At 48.7% G+C, this 21,610-nt stretch overlaps 1 protein-coding gene across 3 annotated transcripts in view; it reads left to right on the top strand.

Moving 5' to 3' along the window:
- The window catches only part of ADAM12 (ADAM metallopeptidase domain 12), a 349,535-nt gene that overhangs the window by 257,469 nt on the left and 70,456 nt on the right, over positions 1 to 21,610 (top strand). For all 3 annotated transcript variants that reach the window (XM_045041022.1, XM_045041023.1, XM_045041024.1), the window contains exons 9-11: positions 3,919 to 4,088; positions 6,861 to 6,945; positions 11,118 to 11,266. In XM_045041022.1, the coding sequence (XP_044896957.1) occupies positions 3,919 to 4,088; positions 6,861 to 6,945; positions 11,118 to 11,266 (404 nt within the window). The remainder of the gene's footprint in view (positions 1 to 3,918; positions 4,089 to 6,860; positions 6,946 to 11,117; positions 11,267 to 21,610) is intronic.

Here is a 21,610-nt window from a genome sequence, read left to right as displayed (position 1 = left end):
GCACCGGTAATTAGAGAACAACATACCTCGGAAAAGACCTGACGGACTGCATGGAATTTGCCAGCCTGGCTGTTCTTGTGTTTCTGGCCGAGAGAGAGTTCAATTGCTGAGCACCCGGAGGCGGGCCGCCCCCAGCAGACCCCGAGGCCCCTGCTGGGGGTCCGCGGGCTCCTCCAGATGCTCTGTGCCTCCGAACCTGCTCACTGAGGAGCCCTGGGCTCTGGCCAGTGTTCCAAGGTTCAGTTTTGCATCGCTGCAAGTGACAGCATCTCGGCCCCAAAACGACGACCGCTCCAGGGGCAACTTCACGTTAACAGCTGCCCGGCCGGCTGCGTTGGCCTGAAGGGAAGGGGGAGAACGACAGCCCAGGCCGAAAGACCAGGCAGTGATTTAGTGCAAAGGTGACCTTCTGAAACCTCCAGGCCACTCCCCCCACCCCCCACCCCCGTAAGTAAAACACAGGAGGCGGGTCTGATGCTCAGAGGCGAGAGCGAGGCCTGGGCGCTGCAGCCGAGGGATGTTCCCCAGGTCCTGATCCCGCAGGGCAGGGCAGGGCAGAGCCCTGATGCGTGTGATCGCCCAAGCTTCTCCTCTTTAACCTCTCACCTCCAGTCTGTCCCCCGTCTTCTCAAGAAGTTAGCACCAACCGCAGGTCCGTTAGCGCTGACCCTCTGTGACCTACTTCTGGAAGGGCTGGTCTTCCGTGCGTTTCATTTTTGCAGGTACCTCCCCTCTCACGGGAGTCTTTGTTCCCTCTCCCGAGCCGGTTGCCTGAAGGATGTGAGTTCTCGTGTCGGACCCCACAGGGGCTTCCCTTTAATTCCACCCGTTTTTTTCAGATCCGTTTCTTCCAGAAAGCCTCCCTTGAGCCCTCAAGCACAGCCCCCTCTGAATCCCTGGTTTCTGCCCTCTCTTGGGGGTTCAGTCTGTTGGAGTGAACTGTCCTAATGGCCAGGAGTCCCCAGCCTTGAGCCTCTTGCTGACCTCTGAGCAAGGGCAAGGGGACCCTCGTCCTTGTTCTTGGTGCCCCTGCTGAGCCCGACACTCAGCAGGAGCCGAGCCAATCCTTGTCGCCGCTGCGTTCGTGGGCGAATCGATGCCACCGCTCTCGGATGCTGTCCACCCCCATCCTGGGCTGCGTGGGCCAGGCCGACAGCCGCCAGGCCCCCGTCGAGCGTCTCCCCAGGCCTGCAGTCACAGTGGGTCATCTTGGAAGGGAGCCTGAGCACTCGCACAGAAGTGGCCGTGCTACCTAGCGGTTTAAATCTGGGCGCCAGGCCCACTCTGCTCGTGTCCACATCCCGGCCACGCCAGTCGTGCCTTGAGCGGTTGCCTGATCCCTCCAGGTCTCGGTGTCTCTGAGTGTAAAACGGGGTTAATGCTAACTCTTGGTTCATGGAGCTGTCGTGAACACTAAGAGAGCTGCAGCATGGGAAGTCTTGAGTGCTGCGCCGAGGACGTAGTAAGTGCTCGCTGAGTGTCCTCTGTGGTTATGGGTATCAGCCGTCAGCAGCCTGGGAAGAACGCTCCCAGCAGGCAGGATTGTGTATGATGACTCAGGAGGAGTAGCACGCATGACACTTGCTCAGTGACGCCGATTTGGAGAGGAAGGACCGTGTGTGATATGCTGACGTGTGAAGTCTGTTGTAAGGATGTGACCCGAGAGAGCCAGCAGAAATGGTAACCCGTCATGGAACGAAAAGCTCCTTGGTTGGCCAGCACCAACGTCAGCTCTGAGAAACAATGACACGTAGTCCCATACAGACCTTAGTGACCCTTCCATACAGCCCTCATTGGAGGCAAACACAGTGTCCCCTTCACAGGTGACAACCCTGAAGCCCACATAGGGCATTGGCTCTGAGGTTGTCGCTTAGCAAGGCAGTGTGAGCATCGGCACTGGACTTCTTACCCATCTGCCTCCTGATCACTGTTACCTTTGTGCCTGACACAGTGGGAAGTGTGGTCCCTCTGTCAAAAGGCAGCAGCCAAGACGCATGCCGTCAGGATTCCAGAGGAGTCCGGGAACTTCGTTCAGCCCAGGAAGCCTGGGCTGGGAGCTTACGAGTGGATACCACAGACAAGACCAAGCAATACTTTTTTTTTTCCCTCTCTCTCTCTAATTAATTTAAGTTCTAATTAGTTCCTTCAATGAACTATTGGTTAATTGCAGTATTGGTTTCAGGAGTAGACTTCAGTGGTTCATCAATAACATACAACACCTAGGGCTCATCACAAGTGGCCTCCTTCCTGCCCATCCCCCACCTAGCCCATCCCCCACCCACCTCCCTCCATCCACCTTCAGTGTGTTCTCTGTCGTTCAGAGTCTCTTATGGTTTCTTTCCCTCTCTCTTTTTTTCTTCCCTCCCATATGTTCATCTGTTTTGTTTCTTAAATTCCACATATCACAGACCAAGCAATTCTTGATTAAAAACAAGCTGTTGGGCAGCATTTGGGTCGAAGCATTGTCTCATGAACTTATTAATGTAATGCCCATAATTGTCATCTGCTTGAAACCCAGTTGACGTTCTGTGATGTAGCTTGTGTCCCAGTCATACCCTTGCGCTCACCAGATGACCGCGGGGAGACGAGCAGGGGAAACGGCGAGCCTGCCCTCCGCGGGTTCAGCACCAGGGTCAGAGGCTCACACTTGGGGAGCTGATTGCCCTCTGGCTCACCACATTGGAATGGGGCTTAACCATCAAATGCGGAGCTTCTGTGACTTGTGTTACTTGTTGGCCCGGATCCTGGTAGAGGAAAAATGGGACGAGCTCACACCTGGAGCTTAACTTTGGCTGCTGTCATCAGTCACCTGTTTCTGCCTGGTTACCGGGCGTCTCAGAAAATGAGGACCTTCCCATTGTGTACCACCTCACCCCTCATGGGCGTTGGAAGATTTTACAGCCAGCCAGGTGATCCCGTGTCCTCAACCCCCGGGTCCTGGGCACAGAGCCACCTCCTTAGCATAACGCACTTAGGGGGCAGGAAAGTAGTTGGGGGCAACACGGAGTTCTTCCCTCTGCCCTGACCACTCATCTCGCCCTGGATAAAACTATCCCTTAGCCATTAGAAGAATTGCTCGTCCTGCCTCTGACCCAGGATGATCTGCTTGTGGAGGGAGGGCTGTGGGTTGAAGTCAGGGATGTGTACAGACGGGAGACAGAATAGCAATGACAATACTTGCTTTGGGCAGGGTACCCGAGACTTTCTATCACAAGGCTGTAAAAGAGGAACTTCCTTTAGAAGATCTTTCCTGTGACACCTCTGGTGAGCTAACTTCTGGCTGTGAGGAGAATGGTCAACAAAGTTCCGGAAGAAGGGTTCTGCTTATCCCTTTATCATTCCGAAAGATATTGATTTGCTCATTTGATTAGAACCTTCTAGGTTGGTTACAAGTGACAGAATGTGATCGTGTCAGCCAAGTCTGAGTCTTTGCTGAAAAATTAATACAGATTCATTTTCAGCAACTCGTAGGTAGAACGTTTTGCTTAAAAGGAACAAATTATTGTCCTTGGCAGTGTCTGAAAAAGCCTAATTCCCTCATTGTTTTTCTTGCCATAGTTATTAACTGGCTGTCTCTAGGCATAATGTGACTATGTTAGCAATAGTAACACATCTATATGCACATTTTAAATCACCAGTGAACTGTGTGGAACGTGTGCTTCCATACCAATAAGGGCAGACGTCAAAAAGCCTATTAACTTTGGCATCTAACTGGCCAACCACATTGGAAACCCAGTTAACACATCACTTTGTATCAGACACTGCAAATATTTCTTAAATTCTAACGCCACAGGAACAAGGGAGCAGAGAGGGATTCTTCTCACCCGGGTCAGTGAGGTTCGCAACATGCAAATATGTCCTCGTCTTCGTTTGAAGTTCTTATGAATGTGATCCCCAGAGGATGCCTGTCTCGGTCAGTTTTACAGACCACTGAACATTCGGATAGTGCTGGTGGGCGTCGAGGTATGGAATGACATCGACAAATGCTCGATTAGTCAGGACCCGTTCACAAGCCTCCACGAATTCCTGGACTGGAGAAAGATGAAGCTTCTACCTCGAAAATCACATGACAACGCCCAGCTTATCAGGTAGGGTGTTCGTGGTCTGTTCTTTGCTTGAAGAACGCGTGACCTCAGCAGCCCCCTGTCCTGGCAGTCGCTGAAGCGGCACGCCTCTCTACAGAGCTCGCTGGCTTGTACAAGGGTGTTTCCCAGCCCACAGCAGCGGGGCACACGCCATCCTGACCAAACTGTGGGTCTGTTGGGAACGTGTCCCTTTGAACCCCCTAGGAAACCTATCCCTCCAAGAGACGTCTTATTTTCTTTTTCCATCACCTGGATGTTTTCCTCTATGCAAATATCTCTAGTCTTTGTCTTGATATAAAATTGTCCCGAGTAGGCGATTAAAAAAAAAAAAAAGCTCATTTTCTTTCATTATTACTGAAAAATGTTTATGCAAGATGTGAGGACGACGTATTAGGATGATTATTGCCAGATGCCTGGAGAGAGGAAATGTTCATTCCTCCTCCTGTTTCTCTAGGACTCTGGTTTTCTAGATCAGAGGACCCCAGCGGTCTGCATTCTTTCGATCGCTGTGGACTGAGCATCCATCAGGAAGCCAGCACCCTTGAGGTGCTTTTAACATAACGGTGACCAGTACTGGAAGGCTCCCTGCTCTCAGGAGTCCCTAGTCCGTTGGGAGAAGGTGACAACGAACAAGGAAATTGCAGAGAGCTCTAAGTGTCACGGAGATAATAAAATGAGGGAAAACACAGCTATAATGTAACATACTATATTAGGAAGATATTCGGACACCTTTATATTTAAAGGGAAAAAAATGTAATCATAAACTGAATTAGTAAGGAGTGGGTTTTTCCCAAAGTGACAAACTTTTTATTAAGACCCTTAAACCTTATTCTTACATTCTCACGTAGCTCACTTCACTGAATTGAAAGCTTCAGGGTCAGAGACACTTGTCTTAGGCACATTGTATCTAGTTTCTTAAAAACTTATAGAAAGCTAAAAACCATTCTTACCCTATCATCCTCACTTTAGAAAATGCCTGCATACAAACCGAGGCTGTTGGCATTCCCTGATAATTTACTTTGGCCATTTTCACAGGGTTGTTTGTTTTTTTTTTCCCCGCCTTGGATATTTGTGGTCGCCTCATATTTTATGCATTGATTAATCCTGAACTACTAAAAGTACATTTTAGATATTCTGAGTCAGAGTATTTTGTTTTGATTTTTTTCCCCAGACGGAGTCTGTCCAACTTGAACATCTGGAAATAAATTAGCCTCTTATATAACCTTATTATTTATATGCATATATAATGGTATCTGTTAAAATGGTCTATATGGATGTAAATACAAAACCTGTAACCCCAACTGCTGTACATATGAGTATGAAGGACGGACGGATGGACAGATGGATGGATAGATACATGCATACATACACAGATGAGGTTTTATATACACTTACTCCCTTTTGTCCAGTTGAATGCTGTCAAAATAACTAACTTTTCAAACAGTATGTGTATACCTACGTATGTACATGGCCAAGATAACATGAGTAAGTCATTTAAAGATTTAAAAGAGATTCCCTTAAAGAAGATTCAACAAATACAAACAATGTGGGGTTTTTTTTTTAATTTTTTAATGTTTACTTATTTTTGAGAGACAGAGTGTGAGTGGCGGAGGGACAGAGGGAGAGACCCAGAATCCCAAGCAGGCTCCAGGCTCTGAGCTGTCAGCACAGAGCCCAACGCGGGGCTTGAACCCACAAACCGCAAGATCACGACCTGAGCCGAAGTCGGACGCTTAACCGGCTGAGCCGCCCAGGTGCCCCACAATGCCATTTCTCTCTAACAGATGGGAATGACCTTGGACACTTCACTGACTGAGCCACGCAGGCACCCCTGACAAATACAAACAATGTTTAATTTGTAACGCAAGAGGGTCGAATGAACAACGCTTGCATGAAACAAGCCTTGATGTCATTGGACTCATTGATCAGGTTAAGAATCCACAGGTTAAGAATCAGGTTAAGAATACCTGAGCCATAACGTCCCCTTCTGGAAACTTCCTTCTGGTGTAGTAAGGCTTTGTGGCTGCTTATTCTACATTGACTCCAGAGGAGCAGTCATTTCTCTGCTGATTCCCCTTTTGCCAACTACGTTAGCATCACACTTTAAAGAGTTCGGGTTTCTGGCCTAATTGTAACGTCACACAGGAAAGCAAACTTCAGCTACAACAGGAAGTCTAGCGAACCACCACATGCGTTTCATTTAGTTACCAGTGATTCTCCGTGACGGCCTCGGCGCTTCATTAGCAGGCATTGTTCAAAAGGAGTAGCTCCTGGGGTGCCTGGATGGCCCCGTCGGTTCAGTGTCTGACTCTTGGTTTCAGCTCAGGTCACGATCTCATGGTTTGTGGTCAAGCCCTACCTCGGGCTCTGTGCTGACTGTGCAGAGCCTGCTTGGGTTTCTCTCTCTCTCTCTCTCTCTCTGTCTCAAAAATAAATAAGTAAACATGAAAAACAACAACAACAACAAAAAAAGGAGCAGCTCCTTCCAGTCCACGGGGAATAGGATACGACTTGTAAGAACAAAGGTCACAGCTGGTTGTTGGCCGAGTCTCGCAAACAGAAATCTGAAAGGAGTATGAGACCACGACGCGAAGTCAATTTTAAAGGAACCGAGGCTCCAAATCACCTGCGAACACCCCCTCGTGTGGCTGTTTTCATTTGGGTACCTCTTCTTGCTCTCTTACTGGGATGCAGGAATGTCCAACAGAATCTCAAACGTTAGGAAATGACTTCATCCCGTATTAATTTAAGAATGGCTTTTTGTCTGTTTCCTAGTGGGGTTTATTTCCAAGGGACCACCATTGGCATGGCACCCATCATGAGCATGTGCACAGCAGAGCAGTCCGGAGGAATCGTCATGGTAAGTCAAGGGCACCAGAGAGCTCATGTTGGTGCCCCAGACACTTCCCTCGCTGTCTCGGGACAGCCCCGCTTTTATCAGACTCGGTAAAGTGAGGCCTTTTTCTTAAATGGCTTTTAGATGTAATTCCACCTTATTTTCTAGCTCCGTTGATGATCTTCCCTACCCCATAATGTTTCAGGGACTCTTTATTAAAAACACCAAGTCACACACAAGCGAGGTGAGTGTGTAAAAATAACTCAGTGGAAGCCCGTCGGCCCCTTTTTTGGAGAAGAAGTTTCAGCTGGGGTCTTGGTCCAAGCATTTCAGTCCAGGATGCCTCCCGGCATTGGGATGAGCCAGGACACGGGGTTGCCCTCCTCATTCGGTTTCTTAGACAGACTGTGGTCTCACCAAACATTACTACCAGAATGGTTTTCTGATGGTTCTGCGTCCAAGGCCCAACAGCCAAAAGTCTGAGGTTTTTAACTGTTTACCACTGCACATGCTTGACCCACCTCCTAGCCAGTGTCCAATTTGTCTTTATCATAACATTAATCTTGGAAGGCAGATACTTAGGTTTATTGATTTGTAAGGATATTTTTGTCATATGTGGGCTCGATACGCTTATACAAGGGAGCAAAACAGGAAGAGTATTTGGGGCTTGTTTCTCACGAATTTAAGAGGGAAAGAGGGGACTCCTGTTCCACTCCATCCGTTACTTAGAGAAAAGGTTTCACCTCATGCTGGTGCTGTCCCTCTTCCGAAAATATAGCGGCCCCTTTGCACCAGCCCTCAGCCAGGGCGTATTCTCGGAGACCAGTCTGACATCTCCGTTGAACGAACAGATCCTTGCCCTTCTGAGAAACCATGGTTTCCTCCACACTCTTTTTCCAAACAGAACCTTTCTGAATACTCCATTGTATTAAGGAGCAGAAGGAGTCATGTTCTGCTGCTTCTTAGTTTCCTTCCGTACTGCCCGACCTAATCTTCTTAGCGGACACACAGAACAAATGTTGTCTCTTCTCTGATAAGCGTTGCTAATTCCTATAAACACGCACTGAACATATAAGCCGGAGAGGCCTTTGGGAACAGCGTGGTCACTCTGGATTTCTGGCTTGTACAAGCTACCCTCTGGTTTTCTTTGAACTTACAAGCCCTGTGTGTGCTCTCCACCGTGGAAGTGCCTGGAAAGATTGCTTTTTGTTGGTGCCAGGTTAATTTCAAGTCAGATCCTGACTATATTTTTACAGAGGAGCCTGTAAAATTTTAAGAGGGAATAATTTTCTGTTTCATGGCTCCACGGTCAGTTGCTCCTGACTTTGCCACTTCAAATGGGCATAAATATTTTTTAGAGCTGAAACTGAATTCCTCATAAGCATAGCAGACTCTGCCGTTTGGGGTGTTTAAACATTTTTATAACCATTCTGATGATATTTAAGTGGCTTTCTTCGGTTTGTATCCCTTACTCTGTTTCCATACAAGCGCTTGATCAAGATTCCTCCTTTAAAAAGCATACAGAAAAGCCTGGTTTTTTTTTTTCAAATGGATGAAAATGAACGTGGCAGATATAAGCAAATATGTGGACGGCAGTGGCAATCAGGTCGAGATCAAAGTTCATCAACAGGAAATATGTTTGACCTACATGGCAGCGGTGAAGGTCATCCTTAGACACATCCTTTGTCTGCTCCACTTAGGAGAGAGGCATCAAGTGGGACGGAAGGCCACAGCGCCTTTAATTCTATAAAATTCCTGAGATAAATGAGCTCAATGTTTTGGCCAGACCTGAAACTTCTAGACTCACATTCTCCTATTATGTCTCTGGAATTAAGTTCATGGGTGTTCCATGTGACTATGCCTGCTTCAAGGACTCACAAATCTAAGAGGAAGGAAATCAGGTAGCAAAGAAGCAAGAATCCCTATCAAATTGAAAAGATGAGTTCCACTCCTGTTTCGCTATCTTTTTAAGATAGAGCAAATCATGAATTCCGTAACTTAAAGCCATGCCTTTGTATCTAACTGAACTAAAACAATCTAGGTTTGGGGATGATGCCGTAAATAAAGAGGTAGGTGGGGCGCCTGGTTGGTTCAGTCAGTTAAGCGTCTGACTCTGGATTTTGGCTCAGGTCATGATCTCACAGTTCATGGGATCGAGCCCTGCATCAGGCTCTGTGCTGACGGTGTGGAGCCTGCTTGGGATTCTCTCTCCCTCTGTCTCTGCCCCTTCCCTGCTCACTCTTTCTCTCTCTTTCAAAATAAATAAACTTGAAAAAATATTTTAAAATATATTTTAAAAATAATTTAAAAAGAAGTAAGTTTTTTTTTTTTTCTTATTACAAACCTAAACTGTTTGTCAGGGTCCCTTGAGAGACAGTTCTGTTCATAATCACCTATCCGTGAGACAGTGTAAAACAATTTGGCAATTGAAAACAAACACAGGCCATTTGGTGATACAAAAGAATCAAATAATCGTTTTTAAAAGACGAATTCCTTGAATTTTGTGCCAGAGCATGTGAAATGTGGCCCTCCACATTCCTAGGTTGACGACTTTCCCTTTGCCAACCTGTGTTATTCTTGAGAATTGATTTCCTGAAACATACTTGTGAAGCTTCCTACAACAGGAAACTGTAAAATCTAAACAAAGTAATTTATTAGGAATTTCATCCATTCTAAGAATTACTTGGTTCTGTGATGTGCTGCTCTCTTCTTAGACTCAGGGCTGAAAAGGGGCAGCTACAGCTATAAGCAAGAACCTATAATAATCTTTTAGGAGCACGCCTTTACAGGGGGCCCCACAAAGGTTATCTGTGTCTGGAATGATGCTTTCTCCAAAGCTCGGTGTCACTGTTTCCTGGCAGTTTCTTGGAAAACCCCTTATCTCTTTCCTGGGAGGCACAAAGCAGTATTTGAATAAGGGACTTTCTTTGCTCTGCGATGTGCAGCCCTTTTCAGAAACACCACCGATGGGCCCAATTTCTGCAAATCACATTTAGTAATGAACAGTTTTCGTGTGTTCAAGTTAAGGAACGATATTTTAATAATTAGCGTTGAATCATTTAGTAATGATACTGTAAGTAACAATAATTTCCAGTATCTGTTTAGCCAAGCCAACCACATACTCCGTTAAGATAGGGGCGGGCATACAATGCTTGCTAGACCGAGAGACCACCTTCTAAAACCCATCAAAGGATAGAACGAAGCCCCGGAAGCAAGAGTGAGAGAATAAGGCTGCTTCGGTCCATTTCCAAAGTCTGCAAGAGACCAGCAAGAAAGAGGCATAACTGGTCTACCATCTAATTCAGTGAATCTTCAGGTTATTCAATGTAGTTAGCTTTTTTTGTGTGAATTCTTGTGAATTTTCCAAGTATCCTTCTTTTTTTTTTTTTTAATTTTTTAAGTTAATTTATTTTGAGAGAGACAGAGTGTACGGGAGGGGCAGAGAGAGGGGGGGGGGGAAGAATCCCAAGCAGGCTCCTCACAGCCAGCGCAGGGCCAGACGTGGGGCTCGAACTCACAAACTGCGAGATCGTGACCCGAGCTGAAGTCGGACCCTTAACCACCTGAACGACCCAGGCGCCCCTCAAGTATCCTTCTCTACCAAGTAGACAGGAGGGGTGTGCTCAGTAACACCTGCTCAGGTCTTATTTAGAATGTCACAAAGTATAAGGGCGCCTGGGTGGCTCAGTCACTTAAGCGTCCACCTTCAGCTCGGGTCATGATCTCGCGGTTCGTGGGATCGAGCCCGGAGTTGGAGCTTGTGTTGACAGTGCGGAGACTGTTTGGGATTTCCTCTCTCCCTCCCTTTTGGTCCCTCCTGCAGCCCCCCCCCCCAAAATGGATACATAAACTTTCAAAAGAAAGAAAGGTGTTTTATAAGAGACTGTGGGGAACAGAATGGAGATGATTGCCTTGAGTATTTCACATAAAGACATAAGGAGTCCTAAGTGTATCCATGATTAGGCATTCCTCTGCAGAAAGGACCCCAAACTGGTTTAATAAAATAGGTCAGATCGTTTTTTAAGTTTGAACTAAATAATGGGGCTCTATATTTGTTCCTTTTAGGGGATTGGATTCAGTCAAGTGTTGACAAAATTCGGTCAAGTGGTCAATGGCAGGGGAGAGAAGTAGACAGGGGCTGGGGAAAAGGCCAAGGAGATGTGAACTATACATTGTGTTCTTGTGTTTGCTTTGAGGACCATTCAGACAGCCCCCTTGGCGCAGCTGTGACCCTGGCACATGAGCTGGGCCACAATTTCGGGATGAACCATGACACTCTGGAGAGAGGCTGTGGCTGCAGTGTGGCTGCTGACAAAGGAGGCTGTATCATGAACCCTTCGACCGGGCAAGTACCAACATTTCTCTACTTGCAGAGCTGGGCCTGACGTTGAAGTGCATATTGGGAAACTGCTGAGCAAAAATCTCCCTGGTTTCCTGGCAAGAGCACCCATGGAAACTTCCAGAAAGAAGTCCCTTCCTAAGTAGCAAGAGTGAACTGCACTCCTCTGAGAAGGTCATAGGCAACCAGATGGCAATGCCACATGGCATAAGGATAGACTTCTCTGAGAAGTGGCGGGGGTGGGGGAGGGGTAGACACTGTCTTTGTTTAGAAATTGAGACATTATCCTACAGTCTGAGCACATGTTTTCTATTTGAGCCCACAGCTCCAGTGCCCCGGCCATCCTAGGGCCTGGAAACTCGCTGGGCAAAGGGGTCGAGGTTAGATGGGTCACACGTCCTTCAGAACGTGCTAGTTGGGGAGTGTTTCTTCCCTCAGGGTTGGCCCAATGACATCTCTGAAATACATCGATAGCACGGGGGCGGGGAGGGGAGGCCTGGCGCGAGGGGGGGACACCTGCCAGAGGCATAAAGGCCCCAGGAGAGGGATGGATTGTTACAAAATGCAGTTATGCTTTGGCAAGCAGCAGCTTTGGGGGGCTCCTCAGCTGGCTCCTAGGGCATCACATTCCCCCCCGAAACAAAGACTGGGCAGCGCTGCACATCGTCCCTGCGTGAGAAGTGTTCGTGAGGCATCTCCTTGTCACCTTATTAGCAAGTTACTGCTTCTCTTCACCGCCATTAGCACAGAGCCTTCGGGGATGCATGCTTTTTGCCTCTGGTTCTGTCTTCAGCATGATTCAAGGGAGTCACCAAGACCTTGTAGAGGAACTTGCTTGGAGTCTGTGATAACAGAAGCCAAGAACCTGAGCCCAAAGTGCTAGTACCTTAGGCCAACACCAACAGGAAATTAAATATTGCAAAACCCTAGATACTAACAAGGGAGCTCCCCAAGAGGGACACAGGCTTCTCTGAGAAAGTGTGTAGGACTCTTGTCATGTAAACAGTCCAGGCCGAGGCAAGATAACTATCTGCTGGGCATCTGGGGCAAAGAATTCCTTCTTAGGATGTGAGGTTGGGCCAGGGGCCTGTAGGCATCTCCTTTTTCCCGTGGAATACTGGCCAGACAGACCCCAGCATCACTGGCCAGCTTGCTGCGTGAATCTCAGACAAGGAAGCTGGTAGGAAATTAACATACAACTGAGTGGTCTTCAGGCTTTCTCATTCCTGATGAACTCCAAGTGGCTACAGAAAATTCTCTGTTTCCTTAATTTCCCTGATGATCAAATAGGCACCAAACATTAGCCTCTATTCCCCCCACAAGTGGTTTCCAGTGACTAATACTGTGTATGTTTTACAACTCTTGATAAACTTGGCAGACGGAAGAGAGGAAAATCTAGACTGGGAACCCTGGACTGAGATTGAAGAGACCGAGTAGCCCCTGTTCTGATACCAATTGTTTTGGGTAATACAGGCAAATGGGTAACCCCTCTGTCTTCCCATTCTTCATCAGGAAAATGAGTGAGCTAGTCTTTTTCCTTCCTTCCTTCCTTCCTTCCTTCCATCCATCCATCCATCCATCCATCCATATTCATCCATCTTTCCATCTTTTCATCATCTCATCCATACCTCCACCCATCCTTCCACTTACTTGTTCACATAGTCAACAAATATTTTTGACCCCTGGGCCTATTGTCATGGGGAACACACAGAGGAGGGAAACCCTACGGCTCTAAAAATTATATGATTCCGGAGGCACAAACAGCAAGACCTACTTTCGGATACTCCCTATCATTTTGTGTAAAGCCCTTCATCTGAGAAAGTCTTCATGGCGGTGTTTAAGGATAGGAGCCAAATGACCCTGGAGATACTCGAAATTCATAGGTAGAAATGCTATTGTTAAGAGCTCAGCAAATCATTTCAAAGGGTTTTTCCCCCCTTACCAGGGGTTTGCTAATAGCCTTTACTTGATTTATATCTTATTAGCAATTTCTCAGTTTCCTCTTTTGCTGAGCTTGTGCTTTCGCGTAAATCTCTTCTATTTGGTTCTCATTTATGATCCCACATTCCTGTCCAGAGAGTGGTGTTTTTAATTTTCTCAGATGGAAAGAAACTTCCTAAAGCAAGTGGGTGAATTAATCACAAAAGTCCACGGTGAGGGGGAGGTCAGGCCGCCCAGGCAACCCTCAGCCATCCATCACCCATCGGAGACCTTCCAGGCTGCTTTTAATCTGCAGTATTATCTCAACATGGTCATTCTCTTACCTCACAGGGGCCCCTCGAGAGCAGCGGAGTGGATTAAGTGAGATCACGTGTCTTTGTAAATTGTAAATCACTCCACAAATACACGGTGGTAGTACTGCTATTATTGTTTAGCTCACAGGGGTGTTGGAACCATCGAGACGTTGAGGGCCTCTTCCAGAAGCCCTGTGCTCAGCTGCTGGAAAGCACTTTTGTTCCCACTAAAGGTCCCTCAGCAACTCGCCCACGGTTTCTCTGTGAATGGCGCGTTGTCAACCGGCCCACGTCCAAACACCAGCCCTCCTCCTGACTTCCTCTGCACCACTGATTCAGGCACCGGCAGCAAACGTTAAAAAATGTTATTCGAGTCGTAGCCTTGAAGGTGAGCCTCGAATAGAGACGAATCGGTGACTGCTTTAATGATACTCAGGTCTTCCCGGATCACAAAGAACCAAGTGCCGCGAATGGTTTCGAGGGGAAACGCACGACCCTTGATGTACCGTGTTTATTCCTTATCGAGGCATTCCAGAATCCCAATTCCGAAACATTCGCCGCCTGCCGTCGTTGACAAATGGGACCCAAAGCCCTGGGAAAACTACGCTGGCATGCGGTCCTGCTACAACGGGGTGTTACGACTTGGGTCACATCTTACAGGCTAGTTGGAGGGGGGGTTCCGTACAGGTTGTACCATTAATTACTGCAAGGCCGGCCGTGTGTGCGAGCATGTGTTTTATGTCTGTGGATAGTTAACGTGAAGACCTGCCTCGGAAATTACTCTTTGGCAAAAGCAGTCTCTGGGGATTCGTGTGGGAGTTTAAACTCAGTTGAGTCCATCCATTAATGAGCTCCGTGGAGCATTTGGTCTGAAAGGGTTTGAGGACAAAGCATGCCACATTTATGGGAGGAAGAAAAATGTGAAGAGTTTGAACACTTTTGGAAAAGATTACTTAGCGTCGTTGTAAACGTCACTTCCCAGAGTGGACCAAAAAAAAAAAAAAAAAAAAAAAACCAAAGCAGTATTGGCATTCAAAACCTACTCTCAGAGCTTCCTTTATTTTTGGCAGGAAGTTTTCTGTTAAAAAGAGTTGGAGTCAGAGAGCCTCTCATGGCGGGAAGGTAGCTGAGTCTGAGGCTCATACCGACCCAGCTCCTGCGGGATATCACACGCCCTGATGCTCAGATGTCAGGGTGACAACCGTGAACGGGACAGACCCCCTTCTTGCCTCCTGGAGCTTGCACTCTCTTGGGGAAGACAGACTTGAAAAACAATAAATTAAAAACCACGAGTTAAAAGGAGTGCTTTGAAGGACACACAGGAAGAGGGTGAAAAGGAAACGCGTGGGCTAGGGCCCCCCCCTTTTATTAGGGGGTTTGGGGCAAAACTCTCTTGGAGGGGCTCATGGGGCTGGATCCGGATGGGGGTGGGGCCTGGGGGCCTGGGGAGCTGGTGCCTGCTGGAGACGAAGGGGGTGGGGGGCGGCCGAGTGAGCAAAGCCCAGTCCACCAGACAGGGACGTGGTTTTGTCTCCAGGGCAATGAGAAGTCGTTGGAGGGTTTTAGGCAAAGCAAAACTATGATCTGACTTCCCTTTTAAGATTTCTTCACTTCTTTTTTTAAGGTTATTTATTTATTTTGAGAGAGAGCGCGCAGGGGGAGGGCAGAAGGAGTGGGAAAGAGAGAATCCCAAGCAGGCTCTGCGCTGTCAGCACGGAGCCTGACGTGGGGCTCAATCCCGCGAACCGGGAGATCATGAACCAAAATGAAATCAAGAGTCAGACGCTCAGCTGACTGAGATACCCGGGCAGCCCGAGATTTCTTCACTTTTAAGATCACTAGCATTCAAGCTATTATGGCTTGTCAATTAAGTGGTTTGTGTCTATTTTCATAAAGGCAGGACATGCTTCTTGGAAAACCTAAGTGAGCGCGATAGGGTGTAAAGTCTGGTGTATTTTGCCGTAGTTAATAGGCATGAGGGATTCAATGAGAAGCGTCTTACATCAGCACCCCAGGCTGCGCGCCCCACGCTCTCGCCTCCCAGCTTTGCATACGTGATGTACAAAATGCTGTTCTCTCTAGGATGTCGCTTTGCTTTCCTTACACCAAGCATCCTTTGAGGACTCAACTTCAAAGAGCCATGGAAGAGCCCTTCCGCACTCCGTGGGTGGGTATCTAAAAGGAATTACTGCAGAGTTGTCATGCTGATGCTAAGGGTGAGGTTTGGGGCTCTTTGGGTTTTGTTTAATCCAGACTGGCAAATGGCTCCGAAGCAAAGGATGTGCTCCCCGGCTGCCAGCAGAGAGTGGAGAGCCCCAGGGTGTGCACCCAGGAGACTGCAGGCTAAGAAACTTAAATGAGCATGACCCCTTGCTCTCCGGTGGTGTAAATGATTTACAGTAAGCTGAGGTTGGACGTTCAGGAATAACGTCCACAACTGGATCAGATAACCATGTTTAAGCACAAAGCCCTGCCGTTCTGTGTCCTCAAAAGTTTGTATAATTGGCTCCTTCAATTCCATTTAATTCGATTCAGGAAACGTTCGTCGCATACCTGCTCGCTACACAGCTGTCTGGACGTGTAGCACATCTGGATGGCCTCCGCCCAGGTTCGGCCTCCCCCCGTGACTCTGACTCAGGACAAGCCCGCTGCCAGGAAATGGGGTGAGGCAACCAAGCATAGTGAAACCACTCATTTACTCAACTAGGATTTACTGTGCCCCTGTGTGCCTGCCAGGTCCTAGGGAGCAGAGTAGGGGCACAGACCCAGAAGGAACCTTGACTTCTAAGAACTCGTGACAGGCAAGTAGACTGCTGATTACATAACAGAACCTCAGGACTCTGACGGGGGACGTTTTTGGTGCCGTAAGGCTCACCGCAGAGGCGCCTGATCTGATCTATTTATAAGGTCCTGGGTTTCATGGCACCTCTTCTAGAAGCGTATGCCTGTACAAAATAAGGAGGCATGTCTAAACATAAGACCATGTCACACTTTCAGAAAACCACCAACAACAACACTAACTCATTGTGAACTGGGAGCAGAAGTTGGAAGGGACTGGGGCGCCTGGGTGGCTCAGTCGGTTGAGCATCCGACTTTGGCTCAGGTCATGATCTCGTGGTTCATGAATTCAAGCCCTGCGTCAGGCTCTGTGCTGACAGCTCAGAGCCTGGAGCCTGCTTCGGATTCTGTGTCTCCCTCTCTCCCATGCTCATGCTCACTTGCTCGCTCTCTCTCTCTCTCTGTCTCTCTCTCTGTCTCTCTGTCTCTCTCTCTGTCTCTCTCAAAAATAAATAAACATTCTTTAAAAAAAAGTTGGAAGGGATGGTGGGCAGGGAAGACATTCTGGGATACAATCCAGTCTGAACCCTAAAGAACCGAATGAGGTCAGGAGGACTCCTCCCGGGGATTTCTAGCTCACATTGCTGGGAAACTGGATTTCTGTTTGAGGAGACTTCTCTCTGAAAATGTGTTTCAAGGAACTAAAATGAACTGCTCAGTGAAAGATTCCTCAGAATTGGGGATGTGGTGGGAACTGATAGAAATTGGATGTATTTGGGAAGTCTCTACTCTATGTAGAAGTTGCTTTCTTGAAGAATAGTGCAGGATCCGTGTAATTAAAACTCACCCCCGCCCCCGAACCCTGAGGAACTGAGATCATGGAACACATTTATCAGAAGGGGATTTTGTAAGAAGGGGATTGTGGGAAATCATTTCCCCATATTGTCTCTTCATTTAAAGGTGATTATTGTTTTCTCAATGGAAAGTTTGGGAAAGGCTTCACGTCATTCTTCAAAGTATAGGGGGATACATGGACGTTTTTATTCAAGGAGAGGACAAAGGGGGAACAGCGACAAAATGAAGGACTCTAGTAACATTAAAACACTACCGCCCAGAACCAGTTTAATTACCCAGCCAGAGTAATTTAGTTGGCTGCATCCCGACATTATCGTAAGAGGGAAATGAACTGGCAGGAGAGATTCTCGAAAAGAGTTCAAGAGGGCGCATCACTATGGAGAACGTTCTTGTTCCTCTCTGTGTAATTGGGTGTCGCTCACTGTAAAATACAGACGTTTGTCTGCAATTCATGCCGAGTTGGAATACTCAGAGTCCCTGCCCAAGAGCCCAGTAGAATCACCCTCCTCTCTTAAGCTGGGCACAAAACAGAGAGGTCAAGCTGGGGAGATGGGTCAGCATGGCCACTGCTCCTTAAATATCCCATTCGGGGGAAATGCACATGGGAGAACTTGACTTTGACCCTCAAGGATTGGATTCCACCGTCCTCGTTCATCAGTCACCTGGGTGTCATTTGTCGGGCATCGCACATATCTTTAAAATGCCCATTCTAAGGATAAGAAAGCTGAGGCTCAGAAAGTTAAATGTACTCCCTACATTTTCAAAACAACCCAACTGGAAGCCCCAGGACAGAAGGCTGAGTCCCCAGGTCCCAAGCCCCTGCCTTTCCACTTTCCTGTTACTTACCTCAAATCAAAATGCCACTGCTTTGCAGCAGCTAAGCCTCAGGAAGAGGAGAAGGGCGTCTATCCCGAGGTGGTGGTCAGAGAAGAGTGCTGGGCTTCCTCCCAGCTGCAGGCTTCGAGGGAGCTCCGTGCAGCTGGGCTCCACGCATCGAGGCTGAGGACAAGTGCGGGAGCTGTGCAGTTCAGTCCTACCGGTGTGTTTGCCGCATGGACGTGGCCACGGCCGTGTTTGGGTTTCGTCTGTGGCCTGAAGCCTTCTCAGTAGAGAGCAGTGTCCCTGCACGACTTCTGGGAGGCAGGAAAACCGCCCCAGTTTTAAACCGTTTAGTTCTACAAACTTCCTTCAACTTATATTACAACAGCAGAGAATTATTTCCTGTCATTGCTCGTTAATCCAGCATTTTATTTGTGGTAGAACATGTGCGAAAACATTACAGCTGAAATTCTGCCAGTGCTTCCCTCCCCCCTCCCCCCTCCCACACACACACACACACACACACACACACACACACACACGCACACGTGGCTTCCTCCTCTGCCCCGGGCGTATGGCACGGAGGCCACGTAAATTTTGGGCCTCTCTGCCACCCAGCAATATCAAGCAGGACCCACTTCAAGCTCCACCAGGTCAGAAATTTTGTTCTGTTCTTGCTAAATCCTCATCCCCAGCACCTAAAACAGTGCCTGGCACATAGTGAAGTGCAGTAAATACTTCTTGAATCAAAGCATGGATGGATAGAAGAATGGGTCAGTAGATGAGTGGATAATGGTGAGTGGAATGATAGATGGGTGTGTGGGTGGATGGATGGATGGATGGGAAGGAAGGAAGGAAGGAAGGGAGGAAGGAAGGAAGGAAGGTGGGTGGACGGATGGATGGATGGAATGATGGAAGGGAGGGAGGGAAAGAAGGATGGGAAGGAAGGAAGGAAAAGGAGGGAGGGAAGGAAGGGAGAACAGTGGGTGGACTGACGGATGGATGGATGGATGGATGGAATGATGGAAGGAAGGGAGGGAGGGGAAGAAGGATGGGAAGGAAGGAAGGAAAGAAGGGAAGGAGGGAGGGAAGGAAGGGAGAACAGTGGGTGGACTGACGGATGGATGGAATGATGGAAGGAAGGGAGGGAGGGGAAGAAGGCTGGGAAGGAAGGAAGGAAGGAAGGAAGGAAGGAAGGAAGGAAGGAAGGAAGGAAGGAAGGAAGGAAGGAAGGAAGGAAGAATGGGTGGACTGATGGATGGATGGATGGAATGATGGAAGGGAGGGAGGGAGGGGAAGAGGGATGGGAAGGAAGGAAGAATGGTGGGTGGATGGACGGATGGATGGATGGAATGATGGAAGGGAGGGAGGGAAAGAAGGATGGGAAGGAAGGAAGGAAAAGGAGGGAGGGAAGGAAGGGAGAACAGTGGGTGGACTGACGGATGGATGGATGGATGGAATGATGGAAGGAAGGGAGGGAGGGGAAGAAGGATGGGAAGGAAGGAAGGAAAGAAGGGAAGGAGGGAGGGAGGGAAGGGAGAACGGTGGGTGGACTGACGGATGGATGGATGGATAGTGGTTGCAGCACAATCAGATGTATGCAGAGTGAGGCCATCTTTCCACCTTCCGTGTAACGGCTAAACCTCCGGGGTGAAGGCTGAGCCTGTGGTCTCTTACACTAACCAGCCTTCGCAGCACTGCCGTTTTCATTTGTTGTATATCCCACATCATTCTACAGTGGATTTATAATAGCTTCAAGAATAGATATGATATAATCAGTAGAAAAGCAAAAACAAAATGAAAAATAAAAATAAAAAAGAATGAGAGCTGAGAACCCCCAGGGAAATGGGTGGCAAACCGGTGGCTGGGCCCATTGCTTTTCTCGTACATGCTCCATGGAGATCAGAGTGACCAGAGCAATTTGCTTTCAAACAGTGGGGTCCTTTCTGAAGCGTCTCCCCTGAAAGCCTTTGCTGAATTTAGCAGAAGTGAGAGGAGACGGGACAAAAATATAAAATCTACACGTAGTGGTAAGAGACGCCTTCCATGCTAAGGTGGCTCAGTCAGTTAAGAGTCCAACTCTTGGTTTCGGCTCAGGTCATGATGTCACAGTTCATGAGTTCGAGCCCCACGTTCAGCCCTGCGCTGACTGTGCAGAGCCTGCTTGGGGTCCTCCCTCCCTCTCTCTCTCTGTCTCTCTCTCTGCCCCTCTCCGTGGCTTGTTATCTCTCTCTCTCTCTCAAAATATGAATGAATGAATGAATGAATGAATGAATGAATGAATGAAAGTAGTAGTAAGAGTAATGCCTTGTAGGCTTTATGGGCCACTCTCCAGTCTGCAAAGAACTTTCATATCTCCTTCTCATTTGATTGTGCCTGAGAGGAAAGGGCAAATACAATCGCCTGCATTTTACAGATGAAAAAAACTGAAGTTTGAGGAGCCTAGTGGCCCCATAGCGGGTCAGGACCGGACTCTAGATGTCAGCCCACAGCTTCCGGTTCTTGGCCCCTTTCTTCACACCTCCCCGGGTGTCTCTGAGCGGAGGGGACTTTGGTTCCCAATCACGGGGGGGGGGGGGGGGGGGGCACGGGCCAGTCCTTCACCCTTCTTGAGTTCTGGCTTGCCCTGATGGCGACTCCCGTGTCAAGGAGCCCAGCGAGGCGAGACCAGGGCTCGTACAAACTTCAGCCCTGGTTGGGTGGCTCGGAGGTGGCTGGCCGTGCCCGCCTTCCTCTATCACATTTGATGAAACGTGTCTTCCCTGTTACAGACTCAGAGTCAGCAGAAGCAACTGGCATCATCTTCGCAGGTCTGATTGCTAGGGTCGGGGGAAAAAAACGGAGTTATCTTGGACGCGCTCCCTGTCCCTCATTGACCTCTGGATCTGTCTGCCTCCGCCGGAGCCCGGTCCCTGGCGGGCCCCACGCAGAGCCAGAGGCCTCTTCTCGTAAGGAAGCTGAGAAGCTCCGCCAAGACCCGGCCCCTGATGGGCCGGGGCCCCCCCGCCCTCGCTCCCCGGGGCCCTCCGGGACTGGGTTCAGGAGGAAACAGCTGCCTGCGCACAGGAGCGAAAGGTCTCGTCTCTGGTAAGGTCCAGAAACCTCCCGCGCACCCCTCAACTGACCAGAGCTCAGCGGGCATCTTTCTTTATTGAGAATTCGGGGAAATTACATTTGGGCTTTAATTGGTTTCCAGGGAGGAGGAGCAGAGGTCAAAGTTCACATGTAGCAACATGAATTATAATGGGCCGCAGATGGCGTCCTTCTGAATCCCAGGTGTTTGCTATTAACGCTGGAACTGCCCTACTAAGGACGGTTTTGATCAAGTTGGGCCTGGCCTGGAGCTCTCCTTTGCCTTCTGCAGCCCATCTGGGTCAGCGCTGGGTCCAAGGCCGGGTCGCCTTCCATTCCCGGAGTTGACGGGAGGAACTCCTTTCGGTCGCCCGGGGTCCTGCTCCGCTGCGCGAGCCAGTGCTCCTGGTGTCACGCCCCGTGCACGTGCGGGTGGGCAGAATGCAGACTCGGGCTTCCTTCGGTCCCCCCCACCGCCCGACCGCCCCGAGGAGTCTTCCGCCCTCAGCTTGTTGGGGCCCCAACAGGCTCACAATCTCCCCCAGGTGGGTGCCTTCTGGCCCGCGCTTGACCTCAGGTGCTGGATAAATCC

Source organism: Felis catus, chromosome D2, assembly GCF_018350175.1.
Source record: "Felis catus isolate Fca126 chromosome D2, F.catus_Fca126_mat1.0, whole genome shotgun sequence".
Taxonomy (NCBI): domain Eukaryota; kingdom Metazoa; phylum Chordata; class Mammalia; order Carnivora; family Felidae; genus Felis; species Felis catus.
This window is presented reverse-complemented; position numbering and strand designations above follow the sequence as displayed.